General features: G+C 43.7%; 1 protein-coding gene across 1 annotated transcript in view; it reads left to right on the top strand.

Moving 5' to 3' along the window:
- The window catches only part of CD109 (CD109 molecule), a 750,032-nt gene that overhangs the window by 472,419 nt on the left and 256,756 nt on the right, over positions 1-20,857 (top strand). Inside the window, exon 22 of the mRNA XM_085610953.1 lies at positions 15,537-15,681. Within this exon, the coding sequence (XP_085467079.1) occupies positions 15,537-15,681 (145 nt within the window). The remainder of the gene's footprint in view (positions 1-15,536; positions 15,682-20,857) is intronic.

Here is a 20,857-nt window from a genome sequence, read left to right as displayed (position 1 = left end):
AATGCATTTTTATACTTGGCAACAGTTTTTCTGCATTTTAAAATGTATTTTTAGACATGTTCTTAGCCATCCATATGTAGCTATATTTTAGATATGTCGTTCATACGAAAGTGGAGTGGGGTTGTTTAGATTTAGATACCGTATATAGGTTTCCCTATTTATGTCCCTATATAGGCACAATTCGCATTGCCCATATTTAGGCATAGATATCCTACCCTTATTTAGGCATTATCCATGCTAACCAAATACAAGCATGGCCACCTACATCCGTTCATCTACGTCACAACGAGTTCTTGGAAAACCAGACTCTTAAGCCTTTAGGACTTCCCCTTGCTTGGATATTGATTTCTCCAAGAACTTATTTATTATGCATGAACATCTATTCCTTAGGGGTTCATTCATGACGTTGTTCTGCCCGACTTTTACGTCAATACTGGCATTCCTAAACACCTTCAAGGTATAAATATACCTTCACTTACCATGGTAAACCACGGTTCGGCTGCCTACTTGCACGACGCGGCTCGCCACGGCAAGTTTGGTATGAAGTCAAGTCCCCGCCTGACGCACTGACCAGACGCTGTCATCCTCCTCGCAGAGAATCCAGCTCCAGTGTTTCTGACTCCCCTTGCTGGGTTTTAGAGATCGGGTCTCGGAAAGAGATTCCAACCTCACTCATTCTAAGATATGGAGCGGACTAGAACCTAGAGGGACTTTTGGCAAATCTTGGCAACTATAGCTAAACTAGACTATAGACAAACAGCACCTACTTCTTACCTCGTACTACACTTAGGTTAGGTACACTGGGGTAGAACTAGCTAGAAGCATCAGATGAGTATTAACTTTTTAGCCTGTGTTTTTTATGTATGTATTTTTATGAATATCTGTCATGGCTATAAACCATGCTATTGCAGTATTTTTTTTATCTTACTGCTAACGCTGTACGTATCATACTTCGCATTCTGTCTTACGATTGTTGCAGTTCATATCTCTTGCATGAGAAATAAGACTGTTCAATAAACCCTTTTTATTGAAACACCCGTCTATCTATTTCTGTGTAACTCTGTAGAAACGAAGCATGCACGATTGACTGAGTGAAACTGTTATCTATTGTTTACTCGATTCTGAGATTGTTCCAATTCTAAGGGAAACAAAGTTGTCATGTTAATGCGGTTGTCAGAAATTAATTCCTTCTTGTTTATTCAAGAAGTTTCTAGTGTCCTCTGAGTTAGCCGGCACACACAAGTAATTAAGTTTAATGTACTCAATAGAGACATACTGACCTCAGTCCTAAATCAAAACTATAGTATATATTATTCCAATGCGCAGAGCCTATCAGGGATATAGGAACTACACCACACCACTTGCAGCATTTGATTTACAGGCCCTGGGCACACACAGTGCACTGTACTAGGGTCTGACAAGTAAATCAAATATGACAATCATGGAATCACTAATCCATAACAACAATTCACAAAGGGAGAGCCTGTGCCCTTCAGCACTGATCAGCAGTGGTACAGTGCCCAGAGTCATAAAAACACCAACAGGTCATAAAAAATACAGGAGGAAGGTAAAAAGTTCTGGGATGACCCTGCAAAAAGGGCCAAGTCCAACACAACCCCCTTTCAGCCTAACGCCAGAGCTGACTAATCAATACCTTGATAAGCTTCCCTGCTTGGGGCGATATAACATGGACCCTGGCCCGCAACTGCAAGGGCATATTCCAATTCTGTGCCAATCTGAACCCATTTGGATCCCTCTGTCCATACTCTCAGGTCCCACTAAGATAACCCATGGGGAACCCTTCTCATGTGGACATCATCTGTGCAGCACCTAACCTTAGCTTGCTCACAGGTGTCTCCCAACAGAGAGACAGTACCCACATGGCCAACACTGTGGTGTGGCCCAGTCCACCCTTGGGGTGTAACTCCTGTCCCCCTCCCAGGAGAAACTCTGTCCACAAGGACAGCAAGCCACAGTGCCCACTGACAACTGTCAGTGATGAGAGCCAGGCCATTCATGGTTCTCCAACCTCTGCGGCATCAGAGAGTGGGGGGCAGTAGACCCAGGTGCCGGGCACCTTTTGTCCACTCTCCCTCTGGTCAGTTCAGGGGTGACATCCTGACTCAGACCCTCCAGTCTAGGGTCTGTACCCTGAGACTGGACAGGGGACTGGGGTGGGCTCTCCCACACCCGGTCCTCCTCCCAGGGTCTCTCTACCCTCCCACCTGGTGTGGTACCCCTTTCCATAAGGTACCCCTTTCCATAATTGTCAGGGCACCTGGGACAGGTGTCCTGCACAATTCGCCCCCCAGTTCAGGGGTTCTATCCTGCAACTGGGATCCCGGCCTAGGGTCGATACCCTTAGACTCGGCAGGGGTCAGGGGGGAGGCTGCCCTCTCCCCGCCCCCCCTCTACTGGGGCAAACCACCCTCCAAGAGCGGCTCCCCCAGAAGACAAACCGGCAGGGGCACGGTTAGCAATCGCTCCTTCCTCCATGTCACGGGGACACCCTGAACTTGGCCCTCTACTCAGGGTCTGTACCCTTAGGCTGGACCTGTGGGGGGGTACAACAACCACCCCCAAGGGAAACACACTCCTCTGGAGTTGTGTAAGAGTCTGTCTGGTGCAGGTCTCCAGCCTCCTGTCCACCTGCCCGAGCATAAAGACCCCCCCCAGGCCAGAAGTGGCCTCCACAGGGTGAGTCCGGGGGGTGCTCTGACCTCAGAGCTGGCAACCCCTGACCCACTGGTCCTTCCACTGGGGACTGCTTCCCCCTCTTACCCCTCTCTCTGGACTCATGCCTTCTCCCTACTGGAGAGATGCTGCCAGACACCAGAGATGGTGGGATACGGGTTACAGCAGTCTCCCCCAGCTCAACTGATGGTAAACAGACATAATATTGAATGCAAAATATCGGCAGGACAGAATATCGAGTTTTTAATATAGAATGGACAGAATATCGAATTGCCAAAATATAGTGGTGAAGAATATCGAAATTCAGGTAAGAAATATCAATTTAAATAATATAGAAGTAAGTAATATCGACAGTCATAATATAGTTGTTAAAAATATCGAATTTTTTATTGTGTTTTAAGTGTTAGTATATGTGTTAAAAGCATGTATTAATTTTGGAATGTATGTTTGAATATTTTTAAAGTAATGAATTGTATGTTATTTAATTTTTGTGTAATTTAATTCCGTAGCGGGTTGTGGGTTTATAGGGGATTAGGGTGGGAAGTAATTTAATTATATTACATTAAATCATAATTTTTAGGAATTATTAATTATTTTTAATTTAATTTTGCGTTTTACTTCTGTAGCGGGTTGTGGGTTTATAGGGGAATAGGGTGGGAAGTAATTTAATCGTTATTAGGTAATTATTAATTGGTATTGAAAATTAATTGGTTGTTGATTATTAATTCATAGATAATTTGTATTAATTGGTAATTAATTTGTATTAATTGTTTAATTGATAATTATGTTAATTGTATTAATTTATTATTTGTAGCGGGTTGTGGGTTTATAGGGGAATATAGTGGGAATTAATTTAATTGTAACTAATTAATTATTGAAATAATTTTTGTATATTGCTAATTAATTTATTATTAATTAATTATTAATTGGTATTATTTGTATTTTTTAATTTTTGGTATTGAAAATTAATTGGTTGTTAATTAATTATTAATAGCTAATAAAAACATATTGGTATTTATAATTAATTAATTATTAAGTAGTGTGTGATTTATAATTCATTTTAATACTTTTTTTGTATTAATAATTTATTTATTTTTAATAAAATATTACATTATTTTTTTCCCTACTATTGCAATCACTGGAGTGAGAATAGTAAATGTTACCCTCCTGCTATCCAACGCTTTCCCTACAGTTGCACTCTCTGGAGTGGGAATAGTAATTTTTACCCCTACGCTATCCAATGCTTTCCCTATTATTGCACTCTCTGGAGTGGGAATAGTAAGTTTTACCCTCCCGCTATCCAACGCTTTCCCTACTGTTACACTCTCTGGAGTGGGATTAGTAATTTTTACCCCTACGCTATCCAATGCTTTCCGTACTGTTGCACTCTTGGAGTGGGAATAGTAATTTTTACCCCTACGCTTTCCAACACTTTCCCTACTGTTGCACTCACTGGAGTGGAAATAGTAATTTTTACCCTCCCGCTATCCAACGCTTTCCCTACTATTGCACTTACTGGAGTGGTAATAGTAAATATTACCCGCCCGCTATCCTACCCAAAAAATATTGAATATTTTTAATTAATATTACGTTAATATATATGTATTATTTTTTTTTTTACTTACATTAATTATTTATTAATTTTAAAGTTATTTAAGTTTTTTAAGTATGTTTCAGTTAATTAAATGTATTATTTCATTAATTTTACATTACTTTTAAGACATATATTTTTTACAACGATATTTTGGATTCTATATTTTTGTACTTACCTGTTTGGAGATAGGGCTTCGATATTTTGGCATTCTATATTTTTTCCTTGATATTTTTGTAGGTCGATATTCTCCTTCTAGATATTTTGTCAGTGATCCCAACTGACATCTTGGGATCCCCCTCATGGGACGGGCTCCCAGTACAGACCAGGCCCCCCTCCTGGTGTTCCCTCATGGAACCAACCAGACCTTGATACTGGGTTTTCGGCACCTCGGGACACAGCCCACTACTTCTTCCCTGAGACAGGACATGGGGCACTACATCCCTCCCACTGCTCTGGGACCTATCTGGGTTACCACAACCCTCCCCACCACACTTGGTTGGGGAAAACCTGAGCCACCTCCTTCAGGATCACCCCCAGATGCTTCTTCAGACCATCTGGAATCCACCAAAAGGTGTGCCTCCAGTGGTAGCTCCCTAGGGTCAGAGAACTCACACTCCACCAGGTGTTGGCAGGGCTCTGGAAAACAGGGACTTAAAATATGCTCTCAACTAATTGAATCACACAGCCCCAAACAGGTGTTAACCAAGCTACCCTTTGCCTCACCATCCAGTGCCTCACACAAGTGCCCCACACCACTCTCCTGAGATTGGCAAGATAGTGTCTAACTGTCTCTGTCACTCAACCCACACTCTTCTAGGTGGTCTCCACACTCACACACCAGGACTTCTACCATGGGGTAACCCCTCTCATCTTTTTTTTTTGGTTTTTTGGTTTTATATAGCGCAAACTAGACCTGAGACATTGGGTATCAGAGCGCTTTACATGAGCACCAGTTTCGATCCATGAGGACACTTTTTTGTTGTCGTTAGGCACGGGTAGATTAAGTGATTTGCCCAGAATCACAGGATGTTGAGCGTCGTTGGCGAGACTCTAACCCGGTTCCCCAGCTTCGAGGTTGACCTCTCTAGCCGTAAGGCTACATCCTCTCACAAGAGGATCACCTAGAGTCAGTAGTCTGTCCCACCCACCACTAGGACTATTAACCCCAGTGCCAGTTCCCCAATCCACCTCAGGGACACTGTGCACCACTGGAGCTACCTCATATCCTTGAACCCCCTGGTGTATGTTAACCCCCTCCTTCAAGTCAGGTGCGACATCTCTGGGTGTGTGTACTGCTCCCGCAGCACTAGATAACTCAATTGTGCTGCCATCATCTGAGCTGGACTCCACTGCCAAACCAGCCAAGCTCACTTCCTGAGCTACACACATTTCTTTTTCTTGGGCTAAGGCCCTCTTGGTCTCATCCCTCTCGAGCTACTCATCAAGCTCTCTCAGCCTCTGCTCACAAGCCAGAAGCGGCCATCTTTGTCTGTTTTTCCCTCACTTTCAGAAAAGTCCTCCTCCTCAAACTCAACTGGCAGTGTTGGCCCCCAGCGGGGTAACTCATAATGAAATAGGGATGCCTCTTGATCCTTCCTGGATCTTCTCTTCACAGGCAGCCCCCTTTCCTTGCAGAACACACGTAGCTCCCTCGTTGTGTAGATGAACATGTCCCAGAAGTCTAGTTCCATTTTGCAACCACTAACGAGAGTCTCAGTATCAAAAATACTCCCAGGAGGACACCAAAAAACAGAAAAAACAGTATGTGGTTGCGTAATGGTCTGCGATATACTAGTAGTGTACACCAATCACTGTATATAAGTCACAAATGCAAGTCCAGATCCTCACCGCTGACCACCAATGTCTCTATTTGGTAAGTAGATACCTTTGTACAAATAGGGACCCTTGCGTCTAGTCAGGGTAAGGGTGATACACTTCTAAAATAAGCCGTGCTCACCCCCTTGGTAGCTTGGCACGAGCAGACAGGCTTATCTCAGAGGCAGTGTGCAAAGCATTTGTGAACACATACAGTAATACAGTAAAAACACTACAAATGGACACCACACCAGTTTGGACAAATAAGTAATCTTTATCTACACCAAAACAAGACCAAACAACAAAAATCCACAATACAGTAATAAAAATAAGTCTTTCAAATGGTAGAAATAGTTTAGTTCAATGCAAGCTGTAAATGCGACACTTTTCGCAAAGTAGCTTAGATGCGTCACACAAAATAAACAAAATGGCCACAGAGAAGGTGCTGCGTCAGTTCCTTACACTCCGAGAAGGTGATGCATCGATTCCTTGCTCCAGGGGAGGTGATGTGTCTGTTCCTTACTGCAGCGCAGGGGAGTTGATGCGTCGGTTCCTTACCGGAAAGGAGGTGATGCCTCGTTTTCTTACTGCGTGGGGAGTTGATGCATCGCTTTCTTACTGCAGTCGGCAATAATGCGACAGTATTGAACTCTTGATGCGATGCGTCGATCCGGTACAATGCGTGGTTTCGTGCAGCCACACAGCAAGCTTGGGTCGCGATTGGTGTGATGATCTCGGACTTCAGAGATCATTGCACCCGATGCGTCGTCTGGGATTTTTCGAGTTGTGACAGGCGCTGCGACGGTGTCAGAAAACAGGTGCGGATGCAACACACTTCTTCGATGTTGCGTCGATTTTCCAGCTCCCAGCGACAAACAATCTCTAGAGGTCCTAAACAGCAACAGGCACCTCTATGCAGGTTGGAATTCCCAGCAAGGAAATTCTGGGCAGCTGGTGGTGAAGTCTTTGTGTCCCTGAGACTTCAGAACAGAAGGCATGCTCAGTTACAAGCCCTTAGAGATCTTTTCTTCAAGAAGGTGGCAAAGCAAACAGCAAAGTCCTTGTTCTCCTTTTCTTGACAGAAAGCAGCCACTGCAGGCCAACCCCAGGCAGCAAACAGCACAGGGGCAGTATTCCTTCTCAGCTTATCCGGCTCTTCTCCTTGGTAAAGGTTCCTCTTGATTTCCAAGAAGTTATCTAAAAGCCTCGGGTCTGAGCCCCTCTTTTTATACACCAAAATCCTTTGTTCTCTGAAGGCAGAGAGTATCTGAACCCAGCCAAAACCAGTTCTGTGGGGCACTTTGCAAGTGCACAACAACCTCCATTGTCAGTGTGAGCCCTGGCTGGGGGTGGAGCCATCATTGTGGAAGGCAGGCACAGCCCTATTTAGGTGCAGGAGCTACTCCTCCCACCACTCCAAATCCAAACCAGGCCTATTCAGCCCAGCCATGACTCACCACGCTCTCTGAAGCCATTGCCCCTCTCAAGCCCTTGTCATCCAAAAGCCATACATACAGTACACAAACCTAGAGGAGGCACACTGGATGGTTAGGCAAGAAAATACGTAGTTTCTAAAAGTGGCATTTTTAAACACAGAATGGAAAAATCACCCTTACTAACAGATACATTTTAACATTCTGAGTTCAGGCATACAAAACTTTTTTTTCCTACCTTGTTCCTAGGGGCAGTTATGTCTATAAGATGTTATAAACAAACTCCCCAATCTGTCCCATGGTAACAGGTAGCCTTGCAATAGTTAAAGAAATGGCATGAATTCACTATCAGGACATGCCACACACACTAGGGCATGTCTTACCTTTCACATACACTGCACTCTGCCCACAAGGGTACCTTGGGCCTACCTTAGGGGTGACTAATATGTAGAAAAGGGAAGGTTTAGGGACTGGAAAGTGGGTACACTTGCCAAGTCGACATGGCAGTACTAGACTACCCACAGACTCTGCAATGACAGGCTAGAGCAACATTTTATAGGCTGCTTCTGTGGGTGGCACAATCAGTGCTGCAGTCCACTTGCAGCATTTGATTTACAGGCCCTGGGCACTCACAGTGCACTGTACTAGAGTCTGACAAGTAAATCAAATATGCCAATCATGGGAATCACTAATCCATAACAACAATTTACAAAGGGAGAGCATATGCACTTTAGAACTGATCAGCAGTGGTAAAGTGCCCAGTCATAAAACCATCAACAACAGGTCAGAAACAATACAGGAGAAAGGCAAAAAGTTCTGGGATGACCCTGCAAAACAGGTCAAGTCCCACAGGATCACAACTATACTTTATACCATCACTATGTTAATTTTTAGCTTATGGCATTCAACTGAAATGGGAGGACTCAGTTGGGAATTGAAAGTTAATGGCTTTGTTCGCATATTATGACTCTCTACCATACTTATGAGGATGTACAACATTGATTCAAAATGTAAGTGATAAATGATGAATACTTGAACTGTATTGTATAACTCACGTTAGACGTAAAAACCAATAAAATGGGTTTTAAAAAAAAGTTCCAACATCCTGTTTAGGGCCAGCTGAAATAAACTTCAGATTTTGCTGTCACCATGATGAGTTTACAGATAAATGGCTTCATAGAACATCTTCCAGGACATAGATTGCTGTTCATTTTAGGTCTGGCTGAAAAGTCTTTAGCTTGTATTGCTAGATTACTACACATGCAACAAATTGCCTCTATGCAAATGTCCACCATATCATACCATGCCTTAGGGATGTAGACTCCAAATGTTCATATGCCTTCTATAGCTACTAACCAACCGCAATGCACAACATTCTGTTGACAGTAACCTACCTGTACAGTTATCTGTACTGTGTCCTATGGGAACCATAACACTTCACTGCTGCCTTCTGGGAGTAATAAGTCACCTCAATACACTCTTTTCCAGGAACTGAAAACCACTACATGGACTGCATTATAGAGATACTGTCAAAGTATCCTGCTTTGCATCCTAGTGTAAGCAATTGGGAGTATTAATTGAGGGTGGTATCTACATCCCTCAAATAATAATTACAATCCTTGCTAGGGTAAATCACTAAAGTCACTAAATTATCCTGAGCTCAGCTCCCTGGTAGCTATGGCACAGAGCAGATGGGCTTCACTTAAAGGCAATGTGTAAAGTATTTTGTGTAGTCCCAAAACAGTAATAAAGTCAATACATAACACTAGAAAAATCCCAAACCAATGTTGAAAAACCCAGTACATTTTATTAAATAAAACAAACAAAATCCAATAAGGAGAACTGGAGTTTTGAATTTTTAAAGTATAAGGATCAAAATAGCACCAATAAGAGTTCGGCACCAATCATGGCAATTATGGTTGTGCTTGACTGGTACATCGGCACAAGTTAAGATCAACTACAATGTGGCGCAAGGCAGATACAGCAACCAGGTTCAACCTGGTCAAAACCTTTATCTTCAGACTTAGAGGCTGATCTAAATCTCGATGAAGGGTTACTCTGTCACAACGGTGACAGATATCCCGTCCACCAAAATATAAATCCCGTAGCATAATATGTGATTTATATCTCGGTGGACTGGAGATCTGTTACTGTTGTGATGGAGTAAGATCTAAATCAGGCCCTTAGTCTCTGAAATGGAAGTAAAAAGTCCTCAGTGGGGCAGGGCAGCAAGTTGTGTCTGAAGAGGGCTCTACCACTCCAGACAGTTGCTGGAGGAGGTCCTGGTAAAGCTCTTGATTTTTGGAGAGAATTAAATTTGAATTTAATGCCCAAGAAAGGACCCTCACCAGCCTCATACTGTTGGTACCTTCGCCAGGTCAAGATGTTTATTTTAAGTCACTTTTCTGGAGCTCCGATTCTTTCTGAGAGGCAATGTTGCAGGGTGTTGCTGAAGAGGGCGTCACAAGGCAGGATGCAATCTGTTTGAGGACTTGCTGAATTGAATTTGCTACTGTGGAAAATCTCGGACTGAGAGCAACCTCAATCTTCAGTCCTGCAGCCACACACCCTGGATTGTTTGGCTTGGTAGATTGGTCCCAGTCCTCTGGAGGTCTTTTGAGTCAAACAAAATTCCCAGGCTTCAGGAAATGGTAGAAGGAATACATTTTGACACAGCTGGAGTCAAGACCCACTCCAGCAGAGGCCAGCAGCAGGACCCAAGGCAGGTCCAGATGGAACTGGCCATCTGTTTAATGAGCCAGCGATCCACGCCCAAGAATTTTCATCCAGGTGCGACGTTTGTCTTGTGTCAGAACAGTTCCAGATTCGGCCCACTCCGTCTTTAAAGGAGATCATCAAAGGGCTGTCCTACTTGTGTTTCGATGTTTTACAACCTGCGTACTGCTGGTTGTTGTTATTAGAGGGGACCACAACTACTTCTAACTCTTTTAACTGATTAGAGGCAGAACTAATTTGTTTGACTACAGATATGTCAAATCCGTTTTTATGGAGTGTGTCTCCCTCTTCATTCATTATGGCAGGAACTACATTGGAACTACATTGGAACAGAACTCAACAATTGCCACTGAGCAGAGTAATTTATTCTGAGGTAAGTGATTGGAGAGGCTGAATTTTATCTAATAGGTCGACTATTCTCCCGCGGTTTAGTGGAATGTTACCGCTGGGGAATAAATCTGTTAATTCCAGGGCTCTTGATGTTAGGTATTCCTCGCTGCCCTGGAGATCCTGATTGGAAAGTTGATTTACTGAGTCAAACGCATTGTTTTGAGAGTTTTGTTCTGAAGTTTGGTGTAAAAGGGTTTAAGTCTTTAGTATCTACCTGAGGTGCCAATGAAGCAGACTGTTGGCTTATATTTTGAGTTCCGTTACAAACTTTCATGGCGTAGCTAATTTCTTCATCTGCTTGCTCTGTGGAGCATATTTGAGGGAACTTTGCTTTTCTTAAGGATCTTCTTGTTATTCTTTGCTTAGTTCGTTTCTTTTTGATTTTCTTTTTGCGAGATAGCCCTTGGTTGTGTTTCCCTTTTTTAGTTGGCGGTGTCGTAGACTATTTCAGTTATCTGTTTTGAGATGAGAACTTCCCCAGACGTTTTTTCAACGTTTGTTGGAGAGAGGGGGAGACCTCCTTAGCGATCTTTTTGAGTAAAGATTGGAAATAAAGGGATGACGATTTGAAGGGTTTTCTGAGGAGAGCTCTCTGAGAGGGGATCTTTAAAACGTTTTCGGAGAGAATAGATTTTATCGCCAGTAGAATAGTTGATTTTCTGTTTCTGTTTAACTTGGAATCCCCCGTCTGAGTTGCCTTCTGCTTTTTATACGATAATGAATTGCTGGTAACTGAGGGGTTAAGGCAACACTTATCTTCTCTGCTATTGTCAGACTGTAAATTTGAAGATAGCGTTTGGACGATTTGAGAAGATTGAGTAGATTGTTTATTCCTTTTTTTGTCTACAAGGTATTGTAGAATTATTGTTTGAGTTTCCAGTACCTGGTCTGTTTTTTCCATGTTCTTTTCTAAAAGTGATAATAAGGAATCCATGATTCTCTGCAGAGATAGAATGGTATTCGAAATGGTGTCTTGCCTGTTTGCAGATTGTGGCATGATGAATGACAGGAATTCGGAAGATTGTGAGAAACTTTGTACAACTTCTTTAAGATTACTCAGAGTACTAGATCGCACATTTACCGGTTGTTTTGAGGTTTCGTTGGAGAGGCGCTATATAGTTTGTATCAGGAAGTGTGAAGTCAGTAGCTGGAGTTTGTGTAGGACCCTTCACATGTTCTGTTACGAGATTATGAGCAGAGAGCTCAACAATTCCGCAAGCTCTAAGGGTGGCATAGGCTCTGAGACTTTTGTAAGGTCTGACGTTTGGTTTTTTTCGACAGCTACTTCCTTGATTAGGTAAGTGTTAGGCTCAGAGTTCTCCATTCTTGCGCCTGCTTTATCTGTAACTGTAGTGGCAGTTAGGTCCTGATTACCTTCCCGGGAAATTGAAGCTAATAGATACCCTGTTTTAGAAATAGTTGTAAAGAAATTTGTTATTATTGATTTCTGTGTTGATGCTCCAAATTAAGACAATTTGCAGATGCTTTTGTAGTTAATAGGTGCTTGTGCCGTGCCCACTTTTTTTCATATGTACTGTGCGGGAACGTAGTCTTTTATAGACCATGTTGTTTTATGCATTGGTGGAATCTAGATTTATCTATTTAGGGGTGTTGTATGACATTGAAAAATGGATCGAATTTGCAGCCACAACATAGACTTCCTTATGCTTATGTTATTGTAGAGAGTGGCTCAGGTGCTTCCATAGTTGTTCCGTGGTTATTGAAAAGAAGATAGTGAAGGGTGAGGAATTTTGTTTCCTACTTCTTGGAGTGGTCCTTAAATATTCACTTCTGATCCTGGTTTTGATACAGTGGTCTCTTTTCAAACTGCTCTTATGATCTTTGATTCTTTGGTTATGTGGCCAAGCGTGGCCAGGAGAATGGGAGACCCTGGGCAGAGCGCAAGCGGCACCTGGACCTAGTCAGGCCGCTTCTGCGATCACCTGGGTCTCACTCTCTGTAGAATGCAAAAAAAACAAAAAGAAAAAAAACGGCATCTTTATATGCGAGTGATCCTAAAAGCAGTATAGGGGGCTGGGCCGCGATAGTTCTGTAGATACCGGCCCGACTGGTGAACTCGCTGACTCACTGTCTAGTGCAGGGCGTCTTCAGGGATGCATCAATAGATCATAGCCCAAAAGAAAGTTCCTATCCGTCAGCCCACCAACCTTCTCTTTCTCCTCCTGCGGAGCACTCACCTGCCTAGTGGTGCCCGAGGCCGCACCCTCCAGCTTCCATTCTCTGTAGTCTCCTGCGTGCCTCCACGCCTCATTTGCCTCGTACACCTTGATACTCTCCTGATCCTCCCGCGTACTCCCAGCCCCCGGCGGAGGAAGACACAGCAGGTGCCGCAGCGTCCGCGTCCGTGCCAGCAATACAGCAGCGAAGCAACGGGGAGCACCAGGGAGCCCTGGACATCAAGGGTGAGCCTGGAGTCCACCGAGGGATCAAGAGGAGAAACGCAAGAGCCACAGGATAGCGTGGTAGCGATATCCTGCTGGTTCTACCTGGAGCCGCGAGTCACCCGGCCTGGACGGCAAAACGGCAAACAGCAAAATGGCCTACTTAAGAGTGACTTAATATTTAAGTGGAAGGTTCAGGCCTGTCAAAATGGTATAATTTGGCAGGTCAAATTTACAGTTAAAAACTAGCTACAAGTTGTAGACCTGCAGTTATGTTTGCACTGTCACTGTAGTAGATGGGACAATGGGTACTGCAGTCCATTAGTGACATGTAACTTACAGGGTCTGGGTACATTCTGTATCATATACTAGGTACTTATAAGTAAGTTAAATATGCCAGTTAGGGGTATACCCATTTCATCATGTTGAGAGGGGGAGCACAGGCTCTTTACCCTTGCTTAGCAGGGGTAAGGTGCACCAAGTTCTACAGCCAGCAAAAAAAGTTATGGCAAAATTCTAAGGGTACATCCCATAAACCACTATCGTTTCCTACACCTAGTAAGCTTACTAAAATCGCTGCACAGCACCCAAAGAACATTAATGAACATGTCACTGCACTTGAGGAATGCTGAACCGCTGCATTTCACTTTACCCTGTGGATGGAAAGCCACCAACTCTGCACCCTAGCTATAGACACTGCCCCTCACGTTTTACAAAATCTACGATCAAACAGGGCAAGAATTTAATATGATTGTACCATCAGCTGGACACAGTAGCTATCTCCATTCAGCAGTTGTATCAATGTAGTGTTCTTATCTAGCTTGTCACTTTCCAAGGAGCTTTTTGCCATGGCTCAGTACCTTGACTTGGGTGGGGACGGAGAACCTAGATGATCTGTGACCTTCTTTTTATACTGCCATGATTGTTGCAGTTTAAATAGCTTAATATGCACACATTAAATGAAGAGCTAATTTTAAATGCTTGATATTTATTTGTTTTTAGGAAATTGTATTTTTATTGTAAGACTTATCTAAGCTGAAACAATAAAGGATTTGCTGTAGAATTTCTCCATGCTGCACTGCATCCCAAAAGCACTAACCACCTATACTTCCGTGGGAGCGAAATGAACTAATCCACTACCCTAAAGTCTAGGGACTCCAAGTCCCTGTACTGAACTGCATCTTGGGTCTACAGTCTACCACCCTGCATCCTAGAAATGCTGGCCTCCACTGTGATACTTTACAGCATCCTAGGAACATGAATCAGACATTCTTCTCTGTATAGTATAGATACTAAAACATCGCACTACATTCTAGAGGTAGTATGTCAAACATACTGCATACATCTCCACCATATTGCACTGTACCAAATGACTACATGTGCAGCCCAAGGATGCTAGAACAACACATTGATCAATAGCCTGCAGACACTGGTCCACAACGCTTCAATATATTCTATAGATACGAACGTACTACAGTGTACAGCATAGGGGCCCTGTAGAACTTTGCAGCTGTTGGTCCCCATGAAACTAAATTAAAAAATAAAAGAAACGTGAAGAGCAGAGAAGCATATGTACTCTAATGGAGTGTTGATGCATAAAGAAAAAAAAGTTGCCTCATGGTGGCAGTGAGAATGATAGAAGTCATACAGTTAGAACACTGTAAGACAGAAATGCTCCTGGATGGGACCAACGCAAGAATAGGGAGTAAATACATGATCTCAAGAGCAGACACCAGCAATGGACAGCAGAGCATCCAGAAATGGCCATAGGGCTGACCCAAAGGCCACTAACTACATGATAAATGTTGGCTATAGTAATTCAGTCAACAAACAGCTTGTCTGTAGCCAAAACCTGAAAAATAGTTTCACCATAGGAATAAAGCACAGTAAAATGTTATTCCATGTGAATTGGGTCTATAATATTGAATTTCCATTTCTTGCTAATTTCAGAATTTCGCAGAATTGGTGGATTTTGGCGACTCTGCGTTACTCTTGTAATGCGGAGTTCTAGCTAAATACCTCCAATCGCTGCGTGGCAGTATTTCTTTATCCACAAGCTCCAGAAATGCAAGCTGGTGAGCGAGATTTGGTGTCCCCTAGCGCAGTTGTGGTCAGAAGGCTGCTTCTCAATTGGATTGGCTGTCACTCGAGTAGATTTTCTACTCAAGTGGCAGCAAAATCACCACCTTGTGCTGATTTTTCTGTGCTTCTCGCTCAACTGCCACTAAATGGCGGCACGACATGCATAGAATTCCGAGTACCACTAGCTTTTTGCTTTTGAGTAATGTCTTTATTTTGTAACTTTTTGCCACTATCGTCAAAGATTGATTGGAAGGCTTTCATGCTAAATGTGCTGTCAAACAGTTTAATGTAGCATTATACCCTTAGCGAAAATTACATTTTTAGATGTTCTCAAAAATATGAATTTGTAAGGTGTACAGTATTTAAACTAATTCATGTTTATTTTGACAGGCGGAAGGAATTGAACAGTTCTTTTCCAGGTCAATACTTTTGGATTTGACTACCAGTAAACAGTCCTCATTTACTGAAACACTGAACTTTGTATTTCCTTCAAATGTAGTAACTGGGAGCGAAAATGCCTACATTGCTGTTGTTGGTAAGAATGTTTTTCATTTTCTTCAGGGTATTTACTTTGCTTAATTTTGACAATGAATGCATGTTCGTTTATCACTGGCACACTTTGCACACACATCACTGTGCACCACAGCCAGCCTGCAGCCATTCACATGGATTTTTCTTCCTTGATCCAAAACACTAGATGTGGTTATAAAGATATTCACTGACTAATGCTTGCATCATTAGATAATGACACAGGGTCAGCACATATCGAAACCTAAGGCAGGGCCTATTTAAACAGAAGTTTGTATGCCACTGGCAACCATTTCCCAAAGCTGCTCATCCACCAAAGACATGGTCTGTCCTCTTTTCAAACCTTTTATTTATTATGATGCACGTCTACCGCAGTGGATGTTTATCGTGCCAGTGCTGTGTGTACTGGTTTGGGCTGCAAACTCCAGGTGAAAGAAGAGGTGCCAGGAGTTTGTGAAGGATGATCGATCAAGGAAATCCCCCTTCTTTCACCACAGTGGATTTTTATTAATTGTATAAGTCTACTCAATAAATTAGTGAAAAAAAGATTATGGATCTCCAAGCCATTCAGGGAAAAGGAAGATAACACCGCCTAAATGTCTCCCCTTTAGGTCATTGGAGGTTGAAGATGCACTCCCTCTACCCAAAATCATAAAAGGCAGAAGATGAGGGCCACCAGTCTTACTCTACATCTTAATGAACAGAGATATGTCAGGGGCCTTTAGAGGAGCTTTGGCACAAAATGATGTCCGCCCTCCGCAGTATGTGATGAGAAGCCCATGAGTCTTCCATATCTCACAGATTATCATTAGCCGTGAGCTGAAATGGGGCTCACTGAATGTGCAGTGAGCAACAGAAGGAGCTTCTGCTTCATACACATGTATAGTGTGAGTGTGCAGTCATAGGAAAGAAGACAGAACTGCTCAAATCGAGAAAATGATGCTAGCCTGTGCTGCAAAGTTGGAGATAACAGAATAGGGATTAGAATAGGGAAAACAATTCCTAGGGCACAGAAGGGGAGTGATGTCGAACTGCAGGGCAAAAATGTCTTTATAATCTGCACTTCACCACAGAAATGGAAAGGTGGTGTGATGGACGAGGCAGTATGGCTAGCTTTGCATCGCAGGAGATTTCGTTAGGGACTGTAACGCCCTGAACGTCTCAGGATCGTTTAACAGACACGATAATGAGAACGCAACCACTTGTGAAGGTTTAGTTATTTTAATGAAGGCAAAAATAATACAAGGAATAAACAAAGGTTATAGTCACTGGAATCCTCCAGGCTAAGTACGTTACCAGCCCACAGCACGGATGGTCCTAACCGTCCTCTGCATATACGCCGATCCCGGCGTATGCCAACAGAGGGCAGAAATGAAATGGCCGACAATGCCAATCGGTAGGCTGTGAGGGGCACGAAGAGTGTTGGGGTGAATCGAGGAGTCAGGGAAACACCCAGCCGGGGTCTCTACCTGAAGGGAGCAGCCGCTCAACCTCTTCCTCAGACTGCACCGGGACGCGGAGTCACCTCCTGGTGATGCGTCACCGATACCCCAATCACAAGCAAAGAAGACTGAACCGAGAGCAGCCGCTCGATCGATCCCGTGGACTTCCGTGTCTGTAACGCGGCAAACACCTCCTGGTGTGCGTTACAGCTGGCAGTCCCTGTATCTCTGGTCGGGCTGGGAGTTACGACTCCAACCAGCAAAAGCGCCACTGCGCTTTGACTCAGCCGAGTCAAAAAGCGAAGCTCAATGGTTATCCGGTAGAGCTTCCGGGTCCTTCACAGGTGACGATGGGGCAAGACACGGCCCAGGGAGTAACGACTCGACCTACCTCCGTTCTTGCCTTACTGGAGCACCACTCCGGAACACTGCTCTTCACTAAGCAGGTACGTCGGTGTAAACACAATATCCGACAGCGTTGTACCTCCCGGTTCCTCCCTTTATAGGGCGTGTATTCCTTGAGTTATGTAACAGCTCTCCTGTTTACATAAGGGCGTGTCTTCCTTGAGTTATGTAACAGCTCTCCTGTTTACATAAGGGCGTGTTTTCCTTGAGTTATGTAACAGCTCTCCTGTTTACATAAGGGCGTGTTTTCCTTGAGTTATGTAACAGCTCTCCTGTTTACATAACCTCTCAACCGCTAAGTATCCTGGGAGATGTAGTCCGTTTTCGCTGGTTACCGTTTTCCTCCCCTCGCATGACAGGAATTCTTGACAGGGACAAAACTAATTCCTTACTACTTTGATAAATTGCACAGTAATTTAGATTTCATGAAGTTGACACCTAATCTGATCCACCACTGTGTGTGAACATCTCTGCCGGACAAGGCAAGCCTAAACCCTGTGGAAGAATGGGCTGCCTTTTAACCACTTAAGGCCCACAACAAGGACAAGAACGAAAGAATCCACGATTTCCTGTGCCATGGTGTTTCTGCCCATGTGGGCAAGACGAGAAACTGGTCCTGGATGCATACGCAAATGCTCATTGCTGTCCCTCGATTATATTTTCCTTTGTAGGATTGTCTTGTATCACCATTCTCAGTCTTGTTTTCTTGTGAAGCTGAGGTTTGGGGTGTTGGCTTATCTGCATTCCATTATCCGTTGTCCATCGTTCCCCCTATTTCCAGGCTTATTTGCGGTCCCTGAAGAAAATGGCATTATCTGAATTCACTAGTTTCAGCTGGGTGGGAACATCAGTAAATAGTAAGTGTGTTCTACTGAGTTTTACCCTCTCTGCTCTAAAAGAGTTATGGTGCTGCTAAATCACTGCTGTGAAAACTGAGAACAGCGATAGCCTAGTCCAGTCTATTTCCAGTACTACTTGTCCATTGCAGAAGTAGTTCTCAATCCGGGCTTTTGAGAAGCCTAGATACTACTGGTCTGGTGCTTGTTCTATGGTGAACGAGGTGGAGCAACATTTTGGAGTGACCACAGTACTGCACCAGTTCCCAAGAAAGAGCTCCGCGATTTGTCCTTCAAACCACTCTTGTAGTTCTGTGATGTGAAAGTTGTTTCTGCAAGAACACCCTTCAGCATCTTCTTCCAGGAATCTCATCCATTCATGTAAGTCATCTCTATGGTATAAGGCTGAAGGATCACCAATTGAAACTCGGACTCAGTTACCCTAGGTGCTAGATTCCGCTAATCCTCACACAAGAGGCCAAGCCCAGTGGCGTAACGCAGTCCCCGTGGCACAGGCAGGCCCAAGCTCCAGCACAGTACTCTGTCCGGAGAGCTCCTGAATGAGTCTGGTTGGGTGCCCCTCCACATACCTTGCAGGGGGGCCCCCTCAAGTTTTGATATGCCAGTGGCCAAGGCCATAGTGTTGATTGTTCTCTTCAGTGGTAATCCCAGGTTTACGTACGGCTAGCAAGAATAAATCCAGCTTATGTGAGTAGGTGTCAGGGGTCCAGAGATTCCAGTTTCTACTCATCAGTCCATAAAGCTGCACCTGTTGCTGCTGTTGAAAGCTACAGAACCAGCAATACACCCTTCGATTGCTTAGTTTTCCCTGTCTTTAGTTGAGTGTGTGAGATTAAGCAAAGAAGGCATACTATGATTTTAGGGTCCAATTACCTAATGCAGCAATGACTGGAAACCAGCTCATGTACACTCCTCAGTCTCTCAATAACCATGAGGATGACCTCCAGTTGCTCATCTGTGTGTACATCTATCATGCCACCATTGCATGACCAACCTCCCACCTGTTTGCACGAGTTCTATGTCTCTTTCCTGCAAATTTCTTGTAGCTCACAGCTCACTTCCACCTCTATGAAATGAGGTGCAATGGGCCAGGGTTGTCCCAGATCGGTGAAGTCATGTAGCCCAAAAACATTTCACTTATGTGGCCGATCTGAGCTAGTTATTAATGCAGGCCTGCCATCCTGCATCAATGGGAAGAACGCACAAGTGATCAGCTCTAGCCCGGGTCCTGCTACCACTGGTTTTACCTCCCCACCTATGCCCACCACATACTGTACTAGGGAACCATCTCTCTCCAGCGAGCAAGTGTGAGTCAAATGACTCTCTGCAAAGCTCACTGTAGTCATTTGTTCCCTCCCACTTGGCTCAGGATCAAGCCATCAAAGTGGCTACCATGTTGAATGGTCTGGCTCAGTTCAGTTTATGGTTTAGGAATTTTTAGGACGCACGATCACCTGAAGGCATCATGGCGCTGATACTCAAATGAGAAAAGGATACATTGCCAGAGTGCTATGAGTCAGAGCCAAAAGACCTCTTAAATAGCAAGATTTTCAATGAGCACTTAAAAACATCCAAAGATGACAATGATTGATATGCACAGAAAGAGAGTTTCATGCTCTTGGAGCCAGAACCGAGAAACTGCGTCCAACCCTCCTGGATTTAGCGAACCAAGGAACAACAAGCAGGTAGGCCTTATAGGAGTGCAGAGTCCTCTTAGGAGTGTATCTCTTTGAATGTTTAGCAAGAAAATCCAGTGTTAAGCCATGGATAGACTTGAATACTAGGCAGCAAATTTAAAACTGTATACGTTGGGCAACTGGGAGTAAGTGAAGTTTTCTTAATAACATGCATTTGTGTGTCCTTAAGGGAGCCTTTCATATCAAACACTTTATCAATAAGGGTCACAGGGAAATTAATTAAAGACTGAACAATCTCCAATCCCCATTCAAAACCTAACAACTAGCACGAGATGCTCAGTCTATTTACAATGAACAGATAACCACTGAATACCGTGAAAAATGTTCGTGAAAGGATATTTGTGAAGAAAATTGATCAGATAGTTTGCTCATCACTCGGCAAGAGTATAGAGTCCATCAGCCCACCCTTATTGGCGGAGCTTCGTCATCTGGAACTCTAGGAGAACTGGAGCTAGGGCCGCAGTCTTGAGCCACCAGGCCCTGCTGGGTACCTGACCATTATGCTCCTGGAAGAACTCTTGCCCAGATGTATGTTCCAACTATGTGAAGTCCAGTAGCGTGCAGTGCTCTAGTGCATGTGCTGATTAAAAATGACTACCGGGGCAAAAAAATATATTTATTGTGGAATTGTCCAAGTGTCATATCTAAAATAACCTAATAGTCTTGAAAAAATATAGACTATTTCCTGGCTACGTCTAATGTGGTCGACATGTTTCAGCCGAGTTGGTCAATAGACCCGGCTTTCTTCAGGACCTAGATGAAAAATACGGCTACTGCAGGAT

Source organism: Triturus cristatus, chromosome 6, assembly GCF_964204655.1.
Source record: "Triturus cristatus chromosome 6, aTriCri1.1, whole genome shotgun sequence".
NCBI classification, from domain to species: domain Eukaryota; kingdom Metazoa; phylum Chordata; class Amphibia; order Caudata; family Salamandridae; genus Triturus; species Triturus cristatus.
The sequence above is the reverse complement of the archived record's forward strand: the minus strand, read 5'-3'. Positions and strand labels throughout refer to the sequence as shown.